Source organism: Tamandua tetradactyla, chromosome 7 (genome assembly GCF_023851605.1).
Source record: "Tamandua tetradactyla isolate mTamTet1 chromosome 7, mTamTet1.pri, whole genome shotgun sequence".
In the NCBI taxonomy this organism is placed as follows: Eukaryota; Metazoa; Chordata; class Mammalia; order Pilosa; family Myrmecophagidae; genus Tamandua; species Tamandua tetradactyla.
The window spans coordinates 7,580,633-7,607,797 of record NC_135333.1 but is presented as its reverse complement, the minus strand read 5'-3'; the positions used below and the strand labels follow the sequence as shown (position 1 = coordinate 7,607,797).

At 37.3% G+C, this 27,165-nt stretch overlaps 1 protein-coding gene across 3 annotated transcripts in view; it reads right to left on the bottom strand.

The window, feature by feature from the left end:
- The window catches only part of MTR (5-methyltetrahydrofolate-homocysteine methyltransferase), a 183,097-nt gene that overhangs the window by 52,012 nt on the left and 103,920 nt on the right, over positions 1-27,165 (bottom strand). For all 3 annotated transcript variants that reach the window (XM_077168432.1, XM_077168434.1, XM_077168433.1), the window contains 3 exons: positions 17,989-18,168; positions 16,501-16,617; positions 16,050-16,190 (listed from right to left, as the gene is read on the bottom strand). In XM_077168432.1, coding sequence (XP_077024547.1) covers positions 16,050-16,190; positions 16,501-16,617; positions 17,989-18,168 — 438 coding nt within the window. The remainder of the gene's footprint in view (positions 1-16,049; positions 16,191-16,500; positions 16,618-17,988; positions 18,169-27,165) is intronic.

Below are 27,165 nucleotides of genomic sequence, written 5' to 3'. Positions count from 1 at the left end.
ATAGAAACTTTCAGGATTTGCACTTTCAGTAGAGAGATAGAGTGAGGTCCCATTTTTTTCTTTTCTTCTTTCTTAGAGATAACAACTGAGGACAAAAATATTTCCAGAACACTAAGAGAAGCTATATCCCAATCCTGATGAACTTTTTAAGCTCTCACAAGGGTGATCATTATCCTCAAACATACGAAGAGAGGCTGTAAAAGCTAAGTCAGACATTCTGGAGGCGAGCACACTAAGAAGTTTAAGACATGATCTGTGTTCTGAAGGACTCTGCCATATAATAAGGGAAACAGAAAATAAATGAAGGAAGCTATGCTACAAGACAAAGCATGTACCCAGGCCTGAACAAGACGATGATACAAATCAGGTACATGGGAATTTTGAGGAAGGAGTGATTATCACAAACTGGGGTGGTTAAGAGGTTTCAAAGAAGCTGGGTCTCAAGGAGACTGATTCAGAAAAGGAACGAAAGTGGCAATGACCATGTTAATACGATGAATTGTTATTACTTTATCTTTCCCTCCATCTCAATTGGTGGCACTAGCTGCCCAGATCAGAAATGTAGGAATTATTCTCAAATCTCTATTTATTCCTCAAATTCAACTAATCACCTAGTCACTATGCCTCCTCAGTATTTCTTTTATCCACCCTGACTTCCATGCTACAGTCACAGGACATTTTCAAAATGTAAATCTGATTAAATCACTTTTTGAAAAAAATCTTCATAAGTTCCCCCACGATCTTAGAATATAGTAATGACTTCTTACTGTGCCATACAACGCCCTCGACTGGCTTTCTTCTATAACTTCATCTTCAGCCATCCTAAGCTTTTCAGTGCCTTATACACTCCATCGTGTCTTTCACTTCCGGGCCTTCATATTCATTCATTTAACATGCATTTATTTAGCACTTAGTACAACGCCAGGCACTGGCTAAATACAAATATTCCTCCCTGGGAGCAACCACAAGCACTGCACCCCAGCCTGGCTAACTTCTATTTATCTTTCAGGTCTCACCTGAGTCTGTCACTTCCTTTGGGAACCTTTCCCTCATCAGCTCTACATTTGGATCCATTATCTCTTCTAAGCATTCTCACAGCATCCTGTACTTCCCTACCATATCATTTACACACTGCTTTTATACATATCTGTATAGATATGAAAATCTGGATGTTTCACTAAACTATCAGCGCTATGCGGTTACCAGTACATCTATCTCCAAGTTAGAGCCGCTAAGCTCAATAAAGTTTTCAGCCTAAAACAAGAGTTTAGTAAGTATTAGCTGAATAAATTAATGCTGAATAAAAACTGATTTTGCTAAAGCAATGTTTGTATAACACAGTAGAGGCCAAATCACAGATGGATTTAACCTTTCAGCCATTTGCTAGAAAGAAGATGCAGCGGGGAAAGGCATGCTCTTCAAAGTTCTGAAGCTGTGGAGAAACATTCAAAAAAGCATGTTAAAGCCCCAGTCAAGATGGCAGAGTGAGGCACTTCTGGCATCCGTCTCCACAAAAAAGCTTTGAAAACCCAGCAAGAACTGGCAGAAACCACATTTTCAAAACCCCAGAAAAGAGTTAAAGGATGTAGTAACAGGGTGAGTGTTGAAAGAGGAAAAAGGCGACTTAAAGGCAGTAGACTCTTGTAGCACCCTTGCTGGCCTGTGCCCTAACCCTCGCTGGCTCCTCATGGAGTTGGCCTGCACTCACAGTGCAGATGCTTTATCCGATATTTGGAGGAAGCAGGGTAACCTTCATGTACATACTATATGTATGTATGGCACAGTCTGTCTGGTGAGGGCCTGAGGGACTCATCTATTCAGAAACTATCCCACTTGTACAAGGTAATCACTACAAAACACAAAGGGAAAGCAAAGCAGTCAAGCGATTGCCTAGGGCAAGGGATAGCTGCACATACAATCCTCCCCAGGACCATGAGAAAACTTTCCTTGGAAGGTTGGGGACAAACTTAACTGTGGAAACAGGGGAATTCCCAGTGCCACACTAGAAAGGATCGGAAAGGACCTTATGCATAGGCTAGACCTATTCACTGTATGTATAAACTCATAGTGTGGATGAGCCCTGAAGGATAGTGCGTGCACAGGTCAATCGGCAAAGACTGGGGAAAAGCATTTTCTTTTTTCAATTGTCCCCCTGGTTAACCTGAAGCATTCAAAAAGCCTGTCATAGCACTAGGTGGATACAACATTAAAAAATACGTGCCTCAAAGTTAAATTCTAGCAGAAATCAATCAAGAAATACATATAGGTGGGGGACTAAGAGGAACACAGATTTTGTATACTGTTGAAATTAAGTTAGCATTAAAGCAAAAAGATTGTTAAAGATTTAGCATACTAAACTTAAGGTCCATGGTTAAACAAAGAAAATATTGGAGAATGTGCAAGTTCACAGAGACATAAATTAATAGAGGTTGCCAAGGATGGGGCAAGGGGAATGGAGAGTCTATACAAAATGGGTGTAGAGTTTCTGTTTGGGGAGAGCGGAAAGTTTAAGTAATAGAAGTTGGTGAGGTACCACAATGTAGTGAGTGAATAAATCCACTGAATGGACTGATGTAATGCTTGGGAGTGGTGGAGATTGGGAAGTTTATGTTGTATATATGTTCCTACAATTAAAAAAAAAAAAGACTAACTAAAGAGACAATGGTAACTAAAGGCAATAGTTGATTCTGGACAGGATCTAAGAAGAGAGGAGAGAAAGTTCAAATGGGGACATATGAAAAAACTGGAACATACACTGTAAGCTTTATTAGCAATGTTAAATTTCTTGAACTTTATAACTGCACTTGAGGTGGATATGTAAGTAAATATCCTTGTTCCTAGAAAATGTACAGGAATGTACAGGGCAGTATTCAGTGTTTAGGAATATGATGTATACAACATACATTCAAGGGCTCATAAAATGGAATGATAAATAGGTAGAAAGACAGATAAACAGAAAGATGGACAGACAAATGGATTGACAGACTGGTGAATACATAGAAAAATTCAGCAAAGGCAGTAAAATATTAAAATTCGTATATCTGGGTATTTGGGGACATAGGGATATGTTGGCGTTCTCAGTGCAGTTATGTTATGTTATTTATTTATTTTTTTATTTATTAAAAAAATTAACATAACATTTAGAAATCATTCCATTCTACATATGCAATCAGTGATTCTTAATATCATCACATAGATGTATGATCATCATTTCTTAGTACATTTTCATTGATTTAGAAAAAGAAACAGCAAGACAACAGAAAAAGAAATAAAATGATAATATAGAGAAAAAAATAAAAATAAAAAATACAAAAAAGATGTTAAAAAACAAAAAAACAACAACAACAACAACAAAAAAAACTATAGCTCAGATGCAGCTTCATTCAGTGTTTTAACATAATTACATTACAATTAGGTAGTATTGTGCTGTCCATTTTTGAGTTTTTGTATTCAGTCCTGTTGCACAGTCTGTATCCCTTATGTTATTTTTGTAACTGTTTATTTTCAAAGTTTGAAAGTATTTTTTAAAGCATTTTTAAGGATATTCATAAGGGGAAGAATATTTTAATGATCTGTGATGAAGGCCTGGGATAGACTGGTGGTACCAGGAAGGGAGCAAAAAAAACAAACATAAAGGCATTAAGTAGGATATAATGTGTAACTGTGTAAGAGGAGAAGGGAGGAATTAGGGAGAATACCAAGATTTAAAGCCAGACAGTGACTGAAATAATGATGACACAAGAGCTTTCTCACATATGAAGAACTCTAAACAAGATGGTATTTTAAAAGGAAAAAGACCTTCAATGCTCACATTCACATCACTTGATACCTATAAATTCCATTTTACTAGCAGCTGCACAATCAGACAATTCCTGCCTAGGGGATGGAGTTGATGTGTAAAAGTAAGTTATATGTTCCAAACATTCAAGGGAAAAGCATCTGGTAAACTGACAAAAAATAGCAAACTATGCCAAACAAATGGGAAAGGGGGGTGTCAATAAATATGTGATTACAGACAGAGGCAAATAAAGATACAGAAGCCAGATACCAATGGAATCAAATTGAGAATTTAGAAATAAGCTCTCACATCTACAGCCAATTGACTTTTGACAAGGGGGGTTAAGTGTCCTCAATTGGGAAAGCATGATTTCTTCAACAGCTGGGAAAACTGTATATTCATATGCAAAAGAATGAAGACAGGATTCCTACCTCACACCATATAAAAAATTAACCAAAAATTTATCAGAGATCTAAATATAAGAATCAGGGTAATAAAACTCCCAGAAGAATATGTAAAGAAGCATCTTTAGGATCTAGTGTTAGACAATAGTTTCTTAGACTTTAAACCAAAAGCACAAGAAATAAAAGAAAGAAAATATCAATGGCACTTCATTAAAATTAAGAACTTTTGTGCATCAAAAGACTTCATCATGAAAGTAAAAACAACCTACATGGTGGGAGAAAAAATTGGAAACAGCATAGGAGACACAGGTTTAATATCTAGAATTTATATAGAAATCCTACCACTCAACAACAGAAAGTAACCCAAATTTAAAAAATTGGCAAAATATGTGAATAGACATTTGAAGGCAAAGAAGACATAAATAGCCAAAAGGCACGTGAAAATATGTTCAACCTCGTAAACCATTAGGGAAATGAGAATCAAAACCACAATGAAATACCATTTCACACCTATTCAAAACACAGAAAATTATAAATGTTAGAGAGGATGTGGAGAAACAGGAACATCATTCACTGCTGGTGGGAATGTAAAATGGTGCAACCACTCTGGAAAATTTGGTGGTTCCTCAGAAAATTAAGTTCAGAAATACCATATGACCCAGCCATCCCACTTCTAGGTACATACCTCAAAGAACTGAAAGCAGGGAATCAAACAGATATTTGTACACCAATATTTCTAGCAGCATTATTCACTATTGCCAAAATATGAAAGTAACCCAAGTTTTCAGTTTGCGACTGCTGCCAGAATACAACATACCAGAAATGGATTGGCTTTTATAAAAGGGATTGATTTATTAAGTTACAAGTTTACAATTCTAAAGCCATAGAAATGTCGAAACTGTGGCATCCAAAGAAAGATACCTTGACACCTAAGACAGGACGAGTGGTATCTGGGATTTCTCTGGCAGCTGGGAAGTCATGTGCCTGGTGTCTGAGGTCCTTGCTCCTAGGTTTCGCTACTTTGTGCATTTTCCAGTGGGTTTCCTCTTCAAGTATCTGTAGGCCCTCACTTAGCTTCTCTGAATCAGCTCTCTCCTGGTTCTGGCTTGCTTAGAATCTCATGGGAAAGCACATGGTGATGTCTGCTGTCCTCTCCTGGCTTCTGGGTTCAAACAGCAACCTGTGTGGGGATCCTTCTGACTTCTGCTGGGGTATTTCCTTTCTGTATCTCCAAAAGTCTGTCTGGTTTCATCTCTCTGATCTCTGTGTTGGGTATCCAAGTATTTGTATCTGCACTCAAAGCATCTCCAAATGTTTACTTCTGAGTTTTCTCCAAAATGCTTCCCCTTTTACAGGACTCCAGTACCAACTAATACCCACCCTGAATGGGCAGGGTCACATCTCCATCTAATCAAAAGGTCCCACTCACAATCTGATTGCCATATCTCCATGGAAACAACCTAATCAAGAGGCCCCAGCCCCCAACAAGACTGAATTAGCATTAAAAGAGCATGGCTTTTCTGAGGTACATAACAGTTTCAAAACAGTAAACCAAGTATCCATCAACTGAGGAATGGATTAAGAAAATGTGGTATATACATACAATGGAATATTATTCAGTCTGAAATAGAACAGAGGTATTATAAATGCAACAACATGGATGAAATCTAAAGATATGTTGAGTGTGATAAGCCAGACACAAAGGAACAAATACTGAATGATTTCACTAATACGAAATAGAATAAACAAATTAGTAAGTGTCAAAAACCAGGAGCTGGGGTGGGGGTGCAGAATGGGGAATCAATTCTTAATTTGTGCAGAGTTTTTGTTTGGGGTCATGAAAAAGTCTGAGTAATATATAGTGTTTGTGCTGATTTGAAGCCTGTTATATACCCCAGAAAAGGCCAGATATTTTTCATCCATTCCTGTGGGTGCAGACCTATTATGGGTGAGACCTTTTGATTAGGTTGTTTCAACTGAGATGTGACCAACCCAATTCAAGGTACATCTTAATTCTTTACTAGAGTCCTTTTTGAGAGGATAAAGGACAGAAAGAGGTTAGAGAGAAAAACACTCAGGGAAGTTTTGAAGAAAGCTGAGAGAGAATAATCCTGAAGATGGTAAGAAAGGACCCACAGATGCTCAGAGAGAAAGCCACTGGAATCAGAAGTTGAAAGCAACAGAACCCAGGAGCAAAGGACCAGCAGATGCTGGACAGGTGCCTTCCCTTGTGAAAGAAGTGTCCCAGATGCCAGAAGCCTTTACTCAGAGAAGGTATCATCCTGTTGATGACTTAACTTGGACATTTTCATGGCCTTAAAACTTTAGATTTGTAAGCTAATAAATTCCCATTGTAGAAGCCAACCCATTTCTGGTATACTGCATTCTGGCAGTTTTAGCAAACCAAATAGTGGTGATGGTAAAACAACCCTGTGACTGTCATTAACACCAGTGAATTATATATCTGAATGTGGTTAAAAGAGGAATTTTTTTTAAGGTGGTACATATGTTGCTGGAATAAAAAATTAAAAAACAAAATCAACCATGGGCTTGTACAACACAAACAACGAATCCTAATGTCAACTATGGACTATAGCTAATAAAATTTAATAATACTTTCTAATAACAGTAACAAAGATAGCACACTAATGCAAAATGTTTAAAATAGGGGCTGATATATGGGAACTCTGTATTTTGTACATGATCTTTCTGTACAATTAAACTTCTCTAATTAAAAAAAAAGATGTTGAGCCTATTTGTCTAAACACTTACTAACTAAGGGCATTCTCCATTATCCAAATAGAAGGTGTCACACTGTTTTTGCATACTAAGACACCAGGCACATTATAGAAGCTTATTAAATAGAAAGCTACCCAACAAACTGACAAATTAATTTTCATAGCCACCTGGCTACTCTTTGTATTTACACATGTATAAAGTAGATGAGAAATAAGATTTCCTACTGCTATAGAGTTGTTTCTGCTTCACAGAGCACTCATGATGATCCTTTTGTGTTCCTGACATCAAATTAGACTGCATCAAGTGGAATAAACTGCTCTAGAGAAAGCTAAAAAAGAGCATAAGCTCAAATGGCAATGAGACAAATTGAGGCCAAATCAAGGAACAGATAATCTGAAAGCTGGAGGATGCTTTTCAGAGAAATATGAAAAATATGCTAACCATCAAGGAGTCATACTTCAGTGAGCCTATCCAGGGCAGAGATGCTTTCTGCCCAATGGGGGTGGGAGGGGGGGTATGATCTCTAATAGTGTAGCACTTAATAAAGAAATTCCATGTGAATTTTATGGTACTATGAAATCTGAAACTTTTTATTATCAAAAATAATTTACTCACCACAGGTCAATCTGACCCAACTTAGGGAAACTATTTTTCAATAAAGCCCATTACTCCCTAAACGTGGGAATGGAGATCCTAGGAAAATCAGAGACAAGACCCTTTCTACCCATTTCAATAATCCATCAGAGAGGAACTTGGTTGAAGACTCAGTATTTAATAACAACAAACGATAATCATCCTCTTAAAGGAAATCTGTATTTGTTTCATAATAATTCCTGCTTTTCATGCTCCATTTGTAATTAGTGTCTCCTGAGAACTGCTACTCAGCTGGTGACTGCCAACAGGTATTTAAGTATACCTGTTTTATTTATGGATTCCCTTAATAGTAACAGAAGTTACCTTGAATTTAGATGTTTAGCATACTTGACAGAGGAGCTGATGGCTTATAGTAGTTTCTGCAGCCTCACTAAGAGGTAGGCAACTTTTATTTGATGGATTGTTAAATTCTTGCAGTTGCTATTAGATTATTCTCAATTTGGCTGTGCCTCAAGGGGCAAAACCTCTTGGCACTTCAGTCTGATATACAGAAACAAAACTTGTAAACAAATGCTAATACCAAACACAGACCAAAACAGAATACCTGTAATAAGCTACAATGCCAACAAAACCTAAAATGTGAACATTTTTACCAATAAGGAGCCCTAACTTTGAGAGAACTGTCTCATCCGGACAGGAGGAAGAAAAAGATGAAATAGCAAATGGATTAATTAAGAATCCTCAAGGACAACCCTCAAGGGCTATTATGCCCTTTTACCCTTCAACAAAAACCTGTCTTAGTTATTAACAAACAGCCCTCTACAAGATGGAAGATAGGCTCTAACTGAAAATTAAACTAAAACGTTGGTTTAATATCCAAAGGCTAATGAAAGCCTTTGCATATTCTTGATGCTTGCGGTAGTTAGATTCAGGTGTCAACTTGGCTAGGTGAAGGTGCCTAGTTCTATTACTGTGGACATGAGCCAATCAATGGCTATGAATCTCATCTGTTGCTGATTACATCTGCAGTTGGCTAGGCGACGTGCCTGCTGCAATGAATGATGTTTGATTTAATTGGCTGGTGCTTAAATGAGAGAGCTCAATGTAGCACAGTCCAAGCAGCTCAGCATACCTCACCTCAGCACCGGTAGCTCAGCCCAGGCCTTTGGAGACACAGAAAGGAATCATCTGGGGAAAGTTGTTGGAACCCAGAGGCCTGTAAAGAAGGCCAACCTTCCCATGTAAGAAAGTACCTGAGTCAAAAGTTAGCTGCCTTTCCTTTGAAAAACTACACCTTAACTAAATAATCCCTTTATTGAAAGCAATCCGTCTCTGGTGTGTTGCATTCCGGCAGCTAGCAAACTAGAATAATGCTCAAAAAATAAGAAAAGACTAAGCACTTTGTCTACATGAGAAGAAACTTAGTGGAAATAGGAAAAGAAACTTCTAGGGATTGTTACTTATAAAGTGAGCAGAGAAGCAGAGCTTGATGTATATGTGCAATAATCAAAACCTAAGACACTCTGTCCCAGGCCCATGTGAAAATTATTATGAAAAAATTAGAAATGATTTCAAGAATGAAGAGGTGCATCATGTGTTCACTGGGCAGAGTGTGAACTCCAATCTGCTTTGCTAAGCTTAAGACTCCCATAAGCAGCTTCAGAGATCTAAATTCTGCCACCAATAACACTGATAAATCAAAATGCCATTAATCCTAGATTGTCCTATCCTTCCCAAACATTTTATTTTCCTTAGGCAGACAGGAAAAGTTAGCATTCCTACCAGAGTTAAATTCAGATTTTAACATGGGAAAACATTAACGAAGTTGTCAATATACACAAGAGCATCCTATCACTTCAACATGCTTTGTGAAAAAAAAAATCTTTCTTTGTAATCACTTTCTCAACAAAAAAAATTAAAATGCAAGTTTTTTGAAAGTAAAGAGCTTGTCTTTATTTAAACTGAATATTAGGAAGCAACACCCAAGAGAGAAACTTAATGTGCTGAGCACTGCCCAATACATAATACATGAGAAACAAAAATCTGGTTTTGAGTAAACTATAATTATTCTCTCTTTTATAGATAAATGTGGTACAGAACTCAATTCCTGCACTGTAGAGACTTATCACAGATGGGACAGATCCTAATATAAATGGGTGCGCAAACATAAACATATAACAATGGAGACTGGGTAATAAATACAAAATAGACATTTTAAATGATAAAGGAAAACACCATCTAATAAACTGGAAAAGTATTCCCAGTATACTGCTGAACAATTAAAAAAAAAGGTCACTAGACTATTAGTTATGATACAGTCTTTTAAAAAAAAAATTATTGTATAATATAACATATATACAGAGCAAAGAAAGAAAATAGCAATAGTTTCCCAAGCACTCTTGAACAAGTAGTTTTAGGGCAGATCCCAGAGTTTGTCATGGACTACCATACTATCCTCAAAGATTTTTAATTCTAGCTGCTCCAGAATATAGGAGGCTAGAAGGAATAAATCGTTTTTTTAAATCAATACAATTGACTTTTTCTTCTCTTTTTTGTGAAGATTAATATATATACAAAAAAGCAATAAATTTCAAAGCACATTGCAACAATTATTTGTAGAACAGATTTCAGAGTTTGGTATGGGTTATGATTCCACAATTTCTAGTTGCTCTAAGATACTGAAGACTAAAAGAGATCAATTTAATGATTCAGAAATCATATTCATTTATTAAACCCTAACTTCTCTGTATACCTCCACCATCACCTTTGATCTTTCTATTCCACTCTTTATGGGTATTTTGGCTATGGCCAGTCTAAATTTTTCATGTTGGAAGGGGCTATCAGTAATATGGGGTAGGAGGATGGAAATAGCTAATGCTCTGAAGAGGCTGGGCTCTTTAGGTTTCAGGACTTAATCTGGTCCAGGGACCCATCTGGAGAGTGTAGGTTTCTGGAAAGTTACTCTAGTGCATGAAACCTTTATAGAATCTTATATGTTGCCCTAGGTGTTCCTTAGGAATGGCTGGAATGGTTTTGGTTGGATTTGGCAAATTACGATAGGTAGCAATGTCTAAATGAAGCTGGTTCATTGGGGAGACTGCCCTGTAATTTGCCTATCTTATAATCTCTTGACTGTATTTGAACTCTCTCAGTCACTGATACTTTATTAGTTACACTTCTTTTGCACCTTTTGTCCAGGATGGAGTTTTTGATCCCATGGTGCAAGGGCCAGACTCATCCCTGGGAGTCATCTCCCATGTTGCCAGGGAAACTTTCATCCCATGTCGTGTCTCACGTAGCGGGTAGGGCCACGGTTTCGCTTCAGAGTTGGGCTTAGAGAGAGTGAGGCCACATTTGACCTACAAAAGAGGTGCTCCAGAAAGAACTCTTAGGCATACCTATAGGTAGGCTAAACTTCTCTGCTACCTACATAAGTTTTGCAAGAGTAAGCCTCTAGATTAATGACTTGGCCTACTGATTTGAGTGTCCCTACCGTTTGACACAGTATCAGGGGATTTCCTGATGGTAAAAGTTTAACAGAACGATATTTTTTCTCCCATTCCTCAAGGGACTTTGCAAATACTTTTTTATAATTTGCTTACTATATTCTAGGATGTATTCAGGCATTATATTAAGCTATACAGGATTAAAGGCCCTCATTCTTATATTGAGCTTCCTGTGTTTCAACTGTTCAAATGAGCTACCCCGACAGGTTGAGTTAGAGTATGTGCTACAGAAAAGTTATGTAGCAGACAAAATAAACCTTTCTTCCTTTGGTCTCAAAGAGTAGGTGTGGTTCTAAAATACAATGTCTTCCTTACACCTGTTCTGAATTACCTTAATTCAACCCAATCAGCTTCATTCTTATTCCTAAATACCAGGTTATACATAAATAAAACAATATCATGGTGAAAGTTTTTATATTTAGGTGTTTGATCCACTTGGAGTTAATTTTTGTACAGGGTATAAGGAAAGGGTCCTATTTCATTCTTTTGGCTATTGATATCCAGTTCTCCCACGCCCATTGAAAAGACTATTTTGTCCCAGTTCAGTGGATTTGGGGGCCTTGTCAAAAATTAGTTCACTATAGATTTGGTGGTCTATTTCTGCACTCTCAATTCGATTCCATTGGTCAATACTTCTGTCTTTGTGCCAGTACCATGCTGTTTGACCTCTGTGGCTTTATAATAAGTTTTAAAGCCAGGAAGTGTTAATCCTCCTACTTCATTCTTCTTTTTTAGGATGCTATTAGCTATTTGGGATCTCTTTCCCTTCCAGATGAATTTGGTAACTGGCTTTTGCAAGTCTTCAAAATAGGTTGCTGCAATTTTGATTGGTACTGTGTTGATTCTGTAGATCAATTTGGGTAGAATTGACATCTTAACTATATTTAACCTTCCTATCCATGAGCAGAGGATGTCTTTCCATCTATTTAGATCTTCTTTGATTTCTTTTAGCAATGTTATGCAGTTTTCTACGTACAAGTTCTTTACGTCCCCAGTTAATTCCTAGGTATATGATTCTTTCAGTTGCTATTTTGAACAGAATTTTTTCCTTAATTGACTCCTCAGTTAGGTCGTTGCTTGAGTTTAGAAACATTACTGATTTTTGCACATTAACTTTATAACCTACCACCTTGCTGAATTTATTAACTCAGGTAAATTTGTTGTAGGTTTCTCAGGATTTTCCAAGTATAGTATCATACCATCTGCAAATAAAGAAAGTTTCACTTCTTCTTTTCCAATTTGGATGTCTTTTATTTCTTTTGTCCTGCCTGATTGCTGCAACTAGGACTTCTAGTACAATGTTGAATAATAGTGGTGACAGAGGGCATCTTTATCTCAATTTCTGATCTTAGAGGGAAAACTTTCAGTCTCTCCACTGAGTATGATGCTGGCTATCGGTTTTTCATATCCTTTAACATATTGAGGAAGTTTTCTTTGATTCCTATTTTTTGAAGTGTTTTTATCAGAAAAGGATGTTGAATTTTGTCAAATGCTTTTTCAGCATCAATTGAGATGATCATATGATTTTTCCCTTTCAATTTGTTAATGTGCTGTATTACATTAATTGATTTTCTTGTGCTGAACCATCCTTGCATTCCTGGTATAAACCACACTTGGTCATGGTGCATAATTCTTTTAATGTGTTGTTGGATTCGATTTGCTAATATTTTACTGAGAATTCCTGCACCTATGTTCATTAGGGAGATTCGCCTGTAGTTTTCCTTTCTCATAGCGTCTTTACCTGGTTTTGGTATTTAAATGATATTAGCTTCAATAAAATGAGTTAGGTAGAGTTCCTTTTTCCTCAATTTTTTAGAAAAGTTTGAGCAGATTAGTGTTAGTTCTTTTTGGAATATTTGATAAAATTCCCCTGTGAAGCCATCTGGCCCTGGGCTTTTCTTCTTAGGAAGATTTTTGATGACTGATTGAATCTCTTTATTTGTGATTGGTTTGTTGAGATCTTCTATTTCTTCTTGAGTCAACGTAGCTTGTTTTGTGTGTCTCTAGGAATTTGTCCATTTCATCTAAGTTGTCTAGTTTGTTGGCATAAAGTTATTCATGGTATCCGCTTATGATTTCTTTTATTTCTTCAGGGTTTGTGGTAATTTACCCCTTCTCATTTCTGATTTTGTTTATTTTCATCCTCTCTCTATTTTTCTTTGTCAGCCTTGCTAATGGCCCATGAATTTTATTGATTTTCTCAAAGAACCAACTTTTGGTTTTATTGATTCTTTCTATTGTTATTTTGTTCTCCCATTCATTTATCTCTGCTTTAATCTTTGCTATTTCTCTTCTTCTATTTGCTTTGGAGTCAGTTTGCTGCTCTTTCTCAAGTTCCTCCAGCTGTGATATTAAGTCCTCGACTTTTGCTCTTTCTTCTTTCTTGATACAGGTGTTTAGGGCAATAAATTTTCCTCTCAGCATAGCTTTTGCCACATCCCATAAGCTCTGATAAGATGTATCCTCATTTTCATTCATCTCCAGACAGCTACTGATTTCTCTAGTAATTTCTTCTCTGACCCACACTTAAGAATGTGTTATTTAATCTCTACATATTTGTGGAAGTTCTTTGGTCGTTATTGATATTCAACTTCATTCCACTGTGATCAGAAAAAGTGCTTTGAATAATTTCAATGCGTTTAAATTTATAAAGACCTGTTTTGTGCCCCAGCATATGATCTATCCTGGAGAATGTTCCATGAGCACTAGAGAAGAATGTGTATCCTGGTGTGCTAGGGTGTAATGACCTATGTATATCTGCTAAGTCTAATTCATTTGTCAAACGTTTACCTTCTTGTTGATCTTCTACTTGTTGTTCTATCTGTAGAGGAGAATGGTGTATTGAAGTCTCCTACTTATTATTGTTGAAACATCTATCGCTCCCTTCAGTTTTGCCAATGTCTGTCTCATGTACTTTGGAGTTCCTTGATTGGGAGCATTGACCCACATTATTTCTTCTTGGTTAATTGTCTCTTTTACTAATTTACAGTGTCCTTCTTTGTCTCTTATGATGTCTTTACATTTAAAGCCTATTTTTTATGATATTAGTATAGCCACTCCTGCTTTCTTTTGATTACAACTTGCGTAGAACATCTTCCATCCTTTCTCTTTCAATCTATTTGTATCTTGTGTCTAAGATGAGTCTCTTGTAAAACTCATCTTAATCCAGCATATAGCTGGATTATATTTCTTAATCCATTCTGCCAATCTGTATCTTTTAATTGGTAAATTTAGTTCCTTAACATTCAAAGCTATTACTGAAAAGGCGTTTCTTAAATCCACCATCTTATCTTTTTTATTTTATTTGTCAGATCTATATATTCTTTTACCTCTTACTCTTTGTATTCTTTAAATTACCCTTAGTGGTGCTCTTCAATTCTGTGCCCTCCTCCAGACCTCCCTCTCCTGTCTTTTTTTTTCAGCTGGTAGAACTCCTTTTAGTATTTCTTGTAGGGCTGGTCTCTTATTGACAAATTATTTCAGGACTTCTTTGTCTGTGAAAACTTTAATCTCTCCCTCTATTTTGAACGACAATTTGGCTGGAAGTCTTTCTCTTTTCAGGATCTTAAATATATATCACTGTCTTTTCACCTCCATAGTGCCAGCTGAGTAGTCCAAACTCAGTCTTATGTGGTTACCCTTGTATGTAATAGATTGTTTTTCTTGTGCCACTTTCAGGATTTTCTACTTCTCTTCAACATTTGACAGACCGATTAGTATGTGTCTTGGGGAAGGCTTATTTACATTTATTCTATTTGGAGTTTGTTGAGCTTCGCTGATTTACATATTTATGTCCTTTATAAGGGTTGGGAAGTTTTCTCTCATTATATCCTCCACTAATCTTCCTAAATCTTTACTTTTCTCTTCTCCTTCGGGGACACCAATGATTCTCATATTTGTGCACTTTGTTTTGTCCATCCCTCAGATCCAATCCAAATTTTTCCATCTTTTTTGCTATTTGCTGTTTTGACTTCGAAATCAGTTGTCCTGTCCTCTAGTTGCTTATTTTTTCTACTGTCTCTTCAAATCTGCTGTTGTATGTCTCTAATATGTTGTTTATTTGGTTTACAGTATCTTTAATCTCTGTGATATCTGCTATTTTTCTATTTATTATTTCAAATTTCTCTTTATGTTATTGCAGTGTCTTATTGATCTCCTTTATGTCATCAGCCATTCCATTTATTTTATTTAGTAGAGTTATATGAACATCTTAATTGTTCCAATGTCTGTGTCTCCTCTGGTTTTTTATTTGGTCATTAGGGTGGGCTATATCTGTCTGCATAATAATATTCTTAATGATCTTCTGCCATCTTCACGGCATGTAAATATCTTGATTGGTTTACTTTGGAAGTTGATTTCCTTCAGTAGTCTAAAGCCTTGTATTTTGGGGATGGATTTGTAGCAGAATGCAGGGCATGGGTAGAGGCACAACAGTGCAGTGATGCGTTGTAGCACAGGTACAGGTGCAGGTGGGATACTATGCTGGTGCCTGTGAGCATGGGTGCTCAGAGGTGGGGAGAATGTGGCTATGTGGGTGCATGTGTCTGAGGGGTGGGGCCGTGGAATGTGTTATTCTAGGGCACCTATAGTCTTTTATTCTTTTTAAAAAATGTGTGAGTGATATTTAATTTGAAAAAAAAAAAGGTGACTAGAAGATTGTAATAAAATCCTAAGTGCAGTTAACTTTGGGTGGTAGGATTATGAATGGTTTTTATTTTCTTCTTTTGTTTACCTGTATTTTCTAAATTTTCTACAATAAATATTACTTCAGTATAACAAAAATAAATTTTATATTTGAAATAAATTTAAACAAATCCAAGTTCAGAACACTAAACCAGCCTATGTACGACTTGTTATTCCTTCATTGTGCAAACTCAAACACCTGCTCTTGAACTGTTTGTAGAAATTTTCAGTGATCTAGCACATAAACAGATACTTATCCTATTCTATAATGAAGGTCCAAAAATGATAAATGAATGATAAAGTTCAAAAACAGGAAAAGCTATATTAGAACACTTTTCTCTCTACCTGGGCATAACGTAAGAGCTTCTCGGTGGCTTCAGGGTCTTTATTCCAGATGAGATCTTCACAGAGCTGGAGAAGTTCCTTATGGATGTCATCATATACAGGTAGGTTTCCAGCATTCACTATCCCCATATCCATACCAAACTAAGGACAACAGAAAGAAAAATGAGGATTTCCAGTAATACCCTAAATCAAAGTCAGCAAACTTTTTCTACAAAGGGCTGAATAGAAAATATTTTAGGCCACACAGTCTCTGTTGCAACTATTCAACTCTGCAGTTATAGCACAAAAGCAGCCACAGGCAATATGTAAGTGTACAGGTGTGACTTTATTCTAAAAATGTTTAATTACACTAACTAGAAGCAAGCTAGATTTGGCCTGAAGGCCTAAATCTGCCAATCCCTGCCCTAAAATCACACTGGTTTCAACAGTAGAAACAGGTCTTCTACAATACCTTGATTGCATGATAAAGGAAAACTCCATGCATCGCTTCTCGAATGGCTTCCATTCCTCGGAAGGAGAAGGACAAATTGGAAAGACCACCGCTTATTCTGGCTCCAGGTAAGGTTTCCTGGTAAAATTTTTTAAATGTGAAAAGATCCCTCTATTTTACCAAAAGTAGCAATAAAAAGAAAAGAACATATAAAGTTCAAAAGTAACTCAGAGCTAATTGTTGCTAGACACAAAGCTTGCACATGTAGTGTCACAAAGGCACTACTTCATAATTTTTCCTACTAGACTCAAATTGCCCTAAGAGAAGATACTAAATTATATTTTATCTTTGTATACTTCTATAGCAACCATGATAGGGCCAAAATATAGGTGAGTGTTCCAGAAAATATCTACTAGAAATAAATGAAATGAAAATAAATGAAAGGGAGGAAGGAAAGGAGGGAAGGAAAGGGCTGTGTGAATGGTGAGGGAGAAGTTCCTTATTCACCGAAAGCATAAAAGATACAGAAAGCTACCAAAACTTAAATGAACAAACTTCCTGGTTCACTACCAATTAGAAACCAGGAACTTGAGGTTCCCACCATACCTAGTATCAAGCAATACCATGTATGTGGAACAACAGGAGCTTTCATTTACTGTTGGTAAGAAGTACAAACTGACTCAAGCATTTGGGGAGATAGCTTACCATTTCCCAGCTACTTTGACCCAACAATTCTACTTCAGGGTATACGCTATAGAGAAACTCATGCACATGTGCCCAAGATACATATACAAGAATGTCCATAGCAGCATTGCTCATATTGTTCCAAAACTGGGAACAACCCAAATGTACATCAACAGTACAAGTGTAATCATGGTATAATTATACAATGGAATATTATACATTAATAAAAACAAACAAACTGCAGTTACAAACAACATGGATGAATCTAAAAGTGAGGCCGAGTAAGGGTAAAAAGGCATATAAGAATCTTATGGATTCCATTTATATTAAGTTCTAAAGCAGACATAACCAAACTATCTTGTTTAGATATACTCATAAAAGTGGAAAAATTATAAAGATAAACAACAAAATGGTATCAGAAAACCCAGGATTAAAAAAAATAAATAAAAAATAAAAAAAAAAAAAAGAAAGAAAACCCAGGATGACATTATTTCACAAAACTCAGGATGAGGATAGACTCAGAAAATGATGGACATGGTGGGGACAAGACATGCTCTATTTGGGGATCTAAGTGAAAGTTTATTATATACTTTTAAATGATTAATTCTATATTTATGTTATATATATCATCCATTATGTGTCTTATACTTCACAATTTAAAATAAGATTAAATAAAAGAAAATAAAGGCACTTACATTTCAGAAAAACAATTTACTAACTAAGAACATGAATGTCAATGTTTCCAGCCAGTAAATACATGCATTAACTCTACCCATTCATAGGAGCTATCTGTGTTGGGTAGAAGAGAGAAGTTCTTTAACTTACTTTAATGATTTTTGTTGCATGGATAAAATTAACAGCATACAAGTTGTGCTCTTCCATCCCAGTACCAATGGTGAGGATATTAGGGTCAAAAATGATGTCATTTGGATTAAAACCCAGTTTCTTTACAAGGAGATGGTAGGCTCGGGTGCACACTTTGATTTTGGTGTCTATTTCTGTCGCCTGGGAAGAGGAGTAAAGATACAGTTTTGAAACAGAAAGATGAAATGTGATCTATGAAAGCAGAAGCAAATTTCACTTATCAAAAGCATTCAAGTATCAAAGCCTGAATTTCAAAGAAACCCAAATGCCAACAGCTTCTAAACATTTATCAGATCATCTCAGAAGAGGAAATAGTTTAAAGATTCCTTCATGTTTTCATCAACATAACAGCCATATGGCTTCTGCAAAAATCAAATCTTACACATACATACATAGTACATTAATGGCTTCTAAAAAATACATGCATGTAATAAAAATACAAACACTACAAAAGGACAGGATAAAAAATAAATGTCCCTTTCTCTCTGGACCTGCCTGCAGAGTACTAATCCATCACCCACAGTAACTCTTCCACTGTTTTCTTGGATATTCCGGCAGTAATAGTCTATCTAGATAAAAGTATATATACTTCTATGTTACCTCCCACCCACAATGCTGGTTTAACATGGAATATTGTACATTAATAAAAATGAACAAACTACAGCTACAAACAACAAATAATATTAAAAATGAGACTGAATTAAAAAAAATTCCATAACCCTAAGTCATAAACAAACATTCATATTACTCTTCAAAACAGTGAACCTTGAAAGCTTAAAACCTCCAGTTGCTTGCCATCATCTTTAAAGTAAGGGCTACATCTCTAATGTCATTTCCTATCATTTACCTCCTCATCTGCTTCACTCTTGTCACAATGTGCCCTTTGACATTCCTGAAACCTGCCAAGCTTGTTCCTACCTCTGTCTTTCCGGTTACTGCTTCTACCACCTAGAATACACCATGGTACAGTTTTTGTCCTACACATCTGTCAGGTCTCTGACCAAATGCCTCTTTACCAGAGAAATCATCTATAATCATTCTCTCTAAACCAGCTCAACCTCTACCTTTCTGTCACTTCCATTCTCTATCCCCCTTGTCTCCTTTATCCTTCCTCAGATCACCTCTCATTTACTGAGTCTGTCACAAAGTATGTGTAAACATTATTTGTGAATGAATGAATGAATACAACCTTTACTCAAAAAAATTCTAAACTTTGTCTTGGAAACTGTCTTCAGATAAAATTCACAATTGCAACACACAACTCAGTTATTAAATTGTATTCTGAAAGACATCTGATTGTATAAAAAGCAATTCTATGCCCCCCAAAATTAATACTATCATTATTGAAAATAAGTTATAACACAGCCAGTCAACCAAGACAGTGATATAAAGTATTCCATTCCCTGTGCCCCCAAATCTTCGCATTATTAGCAAAAACTGGCAGAGCTATCTTCCTCTGGAACACACTTAAAGGGTTACATAGTAGGGTGCGTGAGTAGTTCAGTGGTATAATGCTCACCTTTCATGTGGGAGACCGAGGTTCGATTCTCCGACCATGCATCCCCCCCCAAGAAAATTGTAAAGGGATATACGGTAAATGGGCAAATGCTACATCACAAAAACCCAGCTTTAAAAACAATAGGAGGCCGGTCCAATGGTGGCTCAGTGGCAGAATTCTCGCCTGCCATGTTGGAGACCCAGGTTCAATTACAGGTACCTACCCATGTTTAAAAAAAAAAGAGAGAGAAAAAACAAATAGGAAAAATCTCCTGGTGTCCTTACTGGTTCCAATCCCATTCCCTTCCCGGCACAGCTTATGTAGAGACAGCCTGGCTCCCATTGTAGGTCTTTGGTCCTAATTTGGAGGGAGCAGAGTAACACCTAGGCAAATACTAGGGTGCCTATACGTCAGTGCCAACTGATACAGTAGCAGCTTTAAAGACTGAATCAGGGAACTTCACTCAGGCTTGATCTCCCAAAACTTGTCCTGCAGGCAGGAACAGCTCTAGTTCCAGCTGCCTGGGGCAAAGAATTACATGTTTTAAGACATACAATAAAACACTCTATAAGGAAGAAAGTCTATTTCATAGGGAGTTGAGGGAACCCTCAGATACCTGTAAATGGGGGAAACCCTAAGGCCCGACGCAAGCTACAAGTCCATGATAAGACACAGGCTCTGAAAAGATTGAGAGGACCCTACACTTCATTTTCACCTTGAGCTGATCTTCTTAATAGGAGGGCTAAATTCTGAAAGAGACCACCAGTCAACACAGAGTTGATTTGCAAAGGTTATGGAATGTATTTTTTGTATTGGTTTGGCTTTTTTGGGTCATGGCGCCCAAGGGAATCTCTGTCACATCACTAGCTGATAAAAATTTAAGGGACAAACAGCTCAGGTACCAAATCCCAGAATTAAGACTTTAAAATATATAGTATGCTGCAGATTATAAAACACAACAGCAGGAAACAATAGTCCAGTCAAAGGAAAAGATAAAAATTCAGAAACCATCAACAAAGAAGACTGGACTTCGGATATAGTGGACAAACACTTAAAAAAAATTATCTCCAATATGCCATGGAGATAAAAAAAAAAAGCACAGAAAAGAATTAAAGGATAACAGGAAAATGATGAACAATATGAGAATCTCAATCTAGAGACAGAAATTTTAAAAGGGAATGCCTGAAATACTGGAGTTGAAGACAGAGAAAACTCAAATGAAAAATTACCTAGAGGACTTCAGAACAGACTGGAGCCAGATGAATAAAGAATCACTGAACTTAAAGACAAGACAATTGAAATACAAGCTGAGGAACAGAAAGAAAAAATGAAAAAAAGTGAACAGAGTATGAGACCTGTAAGACACCATCAAGTGTACCTATATAACATTATGGTTGTTCCAGAAGAGAAAAAGTGACAGAAGAAATATTCAAAGAAATACTGGTAGAAAATTTCCCAAATTTAATGGAAGACATGGATATACACATTCAGGACTCCCAAGGAACCACAAATGGAATAAACATGAGGAGAAGCATGCCCTGACAGGCAGCAGTCAAACTGTCAAATGCCAACAACAAAGAAAAAGTTCTAAAAGCTGCAAGAGAAAAGCAACATATTATGTTCAAGGGAGCCTAATAAGATTAAGTGCCAATTTTGCATGAGAAACCATGAAGGCGAAAGACATAAGATATTTAAAGTTCTGAAAGAAAACAGTTGCCAACCAGGAATTTTATATTGAGCAAGAATTTTTTTCAAAAGTGAACAAGAGGACTTCTGGGAAGATGGCTGAATAGAGTAGCTCGAGATTAGCCCTGCTCCATGGAAAAGTTAGAGAAGGGACAGAAGAGTGACTGAGGTGGTGATTTGGGCGTGCAGCTCACCTGGGAGAGCCTTCTGTACCACCCTAGTTGCAGAGGCCAAGAAACTGAGAGACAGAATGCTGGACCCTGGTGTGGAGGCTTGGAGCACGCAGAAGTTCCCAACGGGAGTTGGGAACTAGGAAGTAAGCCAAGCCACACTCCTTGAGTGCGCTACCCTCACCAATGCAGCCCTGTGACTGGCAACTCACCCCATACCCCACACACCTGAACCCCGTCACCTGCTCTTATTCCCTGCGATCCAGGTGCCCCCACCCTACGCGCCCCCAGTGCACGTACCTGCCCCATTTCCCTACCCCAAGTGCAGCCTAACCTACCTCTCCTGCACTCCTCCCGAGCACTATCTCCCAGTGTAGGCTGTTACCAGCACATAAAGGCTTTGGGCACTAGCCTCCATACCTAGGGTACCCCTGCCTCCCTGCCCATAGTGTCACACAGTCTCACCCCGTGCCTCCCTGAGCTCTGCGCATTAGTTTACGGCACTCCTAGACTCACATATGCACTCGGACCCCCAGTCAAGCCAGTTAGCTCTGGGAACTTCAGTTTATAGCAGTCCTAGATCCGGGCATGCGCACAACCTTCAGCCACACTTCTCAGCACAGAGAAAGTGCTGGCCTGCGCATCCGGGTCACATCTGTCCCCAATCCACAAAGGCATAATGCCAACCTGCTGCCACAGCTCTATGCATGTGAACAAAGGGCCCTGTGCCTTAGACCAGCGCACATCAGGGTTACGCCCCCCAGACCACTGCACCCGCACAGCTACATCCTCCCTGGCCACTGGGTGCCAACTTTCACAAGCATCAGTATAAAATCCCCAATCTGCGCTTATACCTTCCCTGAAACAAGTCACCACACTGAGTGCCCCATCTTGTACTCTGTTCCCTGCTGTAAAGTTTTCACAGACAAAGATGTCTTGAAAGAATCTGTCAACAAGAAACTGGTCCTCCAGGAAATACTAAAAGAAGTTCTGCCAGCTAAAAACAAAGGACAAGAAAGGGAGGTCAGGAGGAGGGCAGAGAACTGAAGAGGACCACTAAGGGTAATTTTAAAAATACAAAGAGGAAGAGGGAAAAGAATATATAGAGCTGTCAAATAAAATAAAAAAGATAAGATCGTGGATTTAAGAAACACCTTTTTCGGTAATAACTTTGAATGTTAACAGACTAAATTTACTAATTAAAAGATACAGATTGGCAGAATGGATTAAGAAATATAATCCAGCTATATGCTGTTTACAAGAGACTCATCTTAGACACAAGGTTACAAATAGATTGAAAGAGAAAGGATGGAAAATGTTCTATGCAAGTTGTAACCAAAAGAAAGCAGGAGTAGCTAAACTAATATCGGACAAAATAGACTTTAAATGTAAAGACATTATAAGAAACAAAGAAGGATACTATAAATTAGTAAAAGAGACAATTAACCAAGAAGAAATAATGTGGGTCAATGCTCCCAATCAAGGAGCTACAAAGTACACGAAATAGACACTGCCAAACATGAAGGAAGTGACAGATGTTTCAACAATAATAGGAGACTTCAATACCCCACTCTCCTCTATAGACAGAACAACCAGACAGAAGATCAACAAGGAAACAGAGAAATTAAATAACTTGATAGATGAATTAGACCTAACAGACATATATAGGTCATTGCACCCCAAAGCACAAGGATATACGTTCTTCTCTAGTGTTCATGGAACATTCTCCAGGATAGATCATATGCTAGGGCACAAAACAGGTCTTTATAAATTGGCATCCAACAGCAGAATCCCAAAATACATGAAGCAAACAGTGACAAATTTGAAGAGAGAATTAGTTCTATATTAGTAGTAGGAAACTTAAATACATCCCTTTCAATAATGGACACAACATTTAGACAAAACATTTAGTAAGGAAACAGAAGACTTAAACAATACCATAAACCAATTAGATCAACAGATATATATACTATTTTGCAGGAAACACATTCTTCTCTAGTGTTCATGGGTCATTCTCTAAAACAGACCATATGGTAGGTCATAAAACAAGTCTCAAATAATTTAAACATACTGAAATCATGCAATGTATCTTTCCAGACCCCACAATGGAATAAAGCTAGACATCAGTAACAGATGGAAAACTGGAGAATTCATAACTATGTGGAAATTGAACAGCACACTCTTAAATACCAATGGACCAAAGAAGAAATCACAAGGGAAATTAGAAAATTCTTAGGGTGAATGAAAATGAAAACACAACATACTAAAACTTATGGGATGCAGCAAAAGAAGTGCTCAGAGGGTGTGTTAGTTTGCAAGCTGCCGGAATGTGATATGCCAGAGCTGCAATGGCTTTTAAAAAAGGAAATTTAATAAGCTACAGATTTACAGTTCTAAGGAAGTAAAAGTGTCCAAACTAAGTCACGAACAAGAGGTTACCTTCACTCAAGAAAGGCTGATGGATCTGGAACAGCTCTGTCAACTGGGAAGTCACATGGCTGGCATCTGCTGGTTCCTTGTTCCTGGGCTTTATTGCTTTCAGCCTCTGTCCCTGTGGGGGTCCCTCACTTTGCTTCTTTGGGGCTGGCTTTCACCTCTTAGCTTCCCTTGGCTGTCTCCAGGTTCTGGCTTGCTTAACATCTCATAGCAATGCTGCTGGGCTCCAAGCATCTCCAAACATCTATATCTCTGCTCTCCACGTGTCCACATCTGTGTCAGCTCTGCTGTGAAGCTGCTATTGGCTCTGAGGTTTCTGTCATTTCTGCACTTGCCGTTTCTCTTGTTTCCCTAATTTTCCCTTTTAAAGACTCTAATAATCCATCAAGACTCACCTGGAATGGGTAGTCACATGTCCATCTAACCAAAAGTTAATACTCAGAATTAGGCATGTCACATCTCCATAGATATAATCTAATTAAAAGATTAGAACCTACACTGTTTGAATCTGGATTAAAAGAAACAGCTGCCTCCACAAGACTGAGTCAGGATTAAAACATGGCTTTTCTTGGGTACATAATATTTTCAAACCAGTACAGAGGGTAATTTATAGCTCAAAATGCTTACCTTAAAAAAAATAAGGATTTTAATCCAAGACCTAACCTCACAAATGGAGGATCTATAAAAGCAAGAAAAATGTAAACCCAAAGCGAGCAGGAAGAAGGAAATTACAAAGATTAGAGCACAGAAAAATGAAATAGACATTAAAAAAAGAAAAATAATACAGAGACTCAATGAAACCAAAAGTATGCTTTTTGAAAAAAAATCAGTAAAATTGACAAACCTTTGGCTAGACTGACAAAGAAAAAAAGAAAGGACACAAATAACTAAAATCAGAAATGAAAGGGAATATTTCTACTGACTTCACAGAATAAAAGGATTATAAGTGGATCTATTAACAGCTACTATATGCCAACAAATCAGATAATCTAGGTGAAAAGCAAAAATTCCTAGAAACACAAAAACTACCTACATCATCTCAAAAGAAATAGATGATCTCAACAGATCGACAAGAAATAAAAAAGACTGAATGAGTCATCATAACCTCCCAACAAGAAAAGCCTGGGAACAGGTTGAATCGAGAGTTCAAAAATAAACTCTCATATATATGACCCAAATGATTTTTGACAAGGGTACCAAATCCATTCAATGGGGGAAGAATAATCTCTTTAACAAATGGTGCTGGGAAAATTGGATGTCCATAGGCAAAAGAATGAAGGCGGACCCCTACTTCATACCAGATATAAAAATTGAGTCCAAATGAATCAAAAACTTAAATAAAAGAGCCAATCTATCAATCTACTAGAAAAAAACAAAGGGAAGCATCGTCAGGATCTCGTTTTAAGCAACAGTTTTGTTACACCAAAAGCACGAACAATAACAGCAAAAAAAGATAAATGGGGCTTTATCAAAATTAAAAACATCAAAGGACTGCATCAGAGGTCTTCATCATGAAAGTAAAAAGACAGCCTACAAAATGGGAGAAAATATTTGGAAACCACCTATCTGGTAAGAGCTTAATATTCAGAATATATAAAGAAATCCTAAAACTTGACCACAAAAAGACAATAACAAAAAGAAACAATTAAAAACTGGGCAAAAGTCTTAGACAGACATTTCTCAAAAGAGGATATACAAAGGGCCAATAAGCATTTGAAAAGATCCTCAACAGAAAACTTCTAGGCTCAGAGAGGTTAACAGTGACGTTACTCAGTTGCAAGGAATACATGCTGCACATGCATTTTAAACATGCAGAGAATACCAGACACAAACACATCACTCTCTTGACTAGATTACAAGAGTTACAGAAGAGCAGAAGACTCTGGGAAGTTCAAGCAACCACCAACCAATCCCTTCACCTTTACACTGCAAAACCAACCGGATGAATTATAAAAAAAACTCACTCTTCGATCTATTCTTTTGATCACTTAACCTTTTTTATTCATTATCAACTTTTTTGTTTTCTTACATGTATCTCTTTAATCTCTCACTGCTTCCTGCCACAGGTGGGGTTTTCACCTCCTATTTGGGAAGGGTCCCCATGACTTAGCAGGCCAAGGGGTCTAGCAAAGGCAAAATGTGGAGTTGGCTTTGCAGTACCTCTGCTCCATCTTCCTTCATCTAATTTCTTAAACAACTACTTACTTTCTCATCCTTCAGTTAGAGTGATAAGGTTAAGATCAATATGTAAAGCCCAGAAGAAAGTAGTCAAGGGCAGGTAACCCAGAGCCGCCTTGAATCTTGACTTTAATTTACACTCTACCAGAGGTGCAAATAGAGTTCACGGTTCAGTAGGCTCATAAGAAGGAACACAGAGGGATTCACAGTTAAAGCCCCAGCTACTATGCCATTTGTATTTCTTCATTAGCTAATTTGGCTGGTAGATCAAGAATCCAAGTTCTAGGCCATTTCTCTCTCTGAGCAATGACAGATAGTTGATCGAGTTTGGTGTACAACTGCAAACCAAAAGGCAACAATAGAAATATAACACACAGGAGCCTGTTTTCATAGGACAGGAATTCATTTCTAGGGCCAGAAAAGAATTTGAATAATATCAGCACCCTAAGGATAATGCCCTTGTCAAAAGTCTTCTCTCAGCACCTGGCATAGTGCTCCTCACATTACAGACAACTCTCGTTTGTTGAATAAACAAACAAGTCTCAGAATAAATTTAACTTCAGTATACAGACCTTTGCCAGTAGCAAGTCTGATCATACTAGATTTTCCAAGGTTCTTTTTGTCTTGATTCTCAACCAGTACTGGAGATAAACATGCTAGTAGGCCTTAATCATGCTTGTGGAATCCACAGTCCAGATTTCGGTGAAAGAACAGAATGGAGGTTTTACTGTATCAGGAAGAATTTCCAATTCTGGTTGCACATTAAAATAGCCTGGAAGGCTTTTTTTGTTTGTTTGTTTCTTAATACTAGTATCTGAACCTCAACCTAGACTAATCAAACCCGAGCCGAGATTAGGACTAATCAATAATATTTTTAAAAAGTCCCTCAGTGATTCTAATGTGTAACCAGGATGAAAAACACTGGTAAATGAGATGTGGCACCACTTCCGTTAGGGTAGAAGAAAACTTTATCACAGTGTCAATAAATATCTTTTATGACCTTATAAACCAGCTTTACTCTTAAGCTACAGAAAATCCAGACACCTGTCAGTGGGTAGAAGAAACCAACTGCTCTGATTTTGCTAGAATATCAGACCCTCATAGAGAAATAAAACAATTCTGATCTGGTCATCAAGGCAGACAGTAGAAGAAAAAGAAAAGGGATGGAAG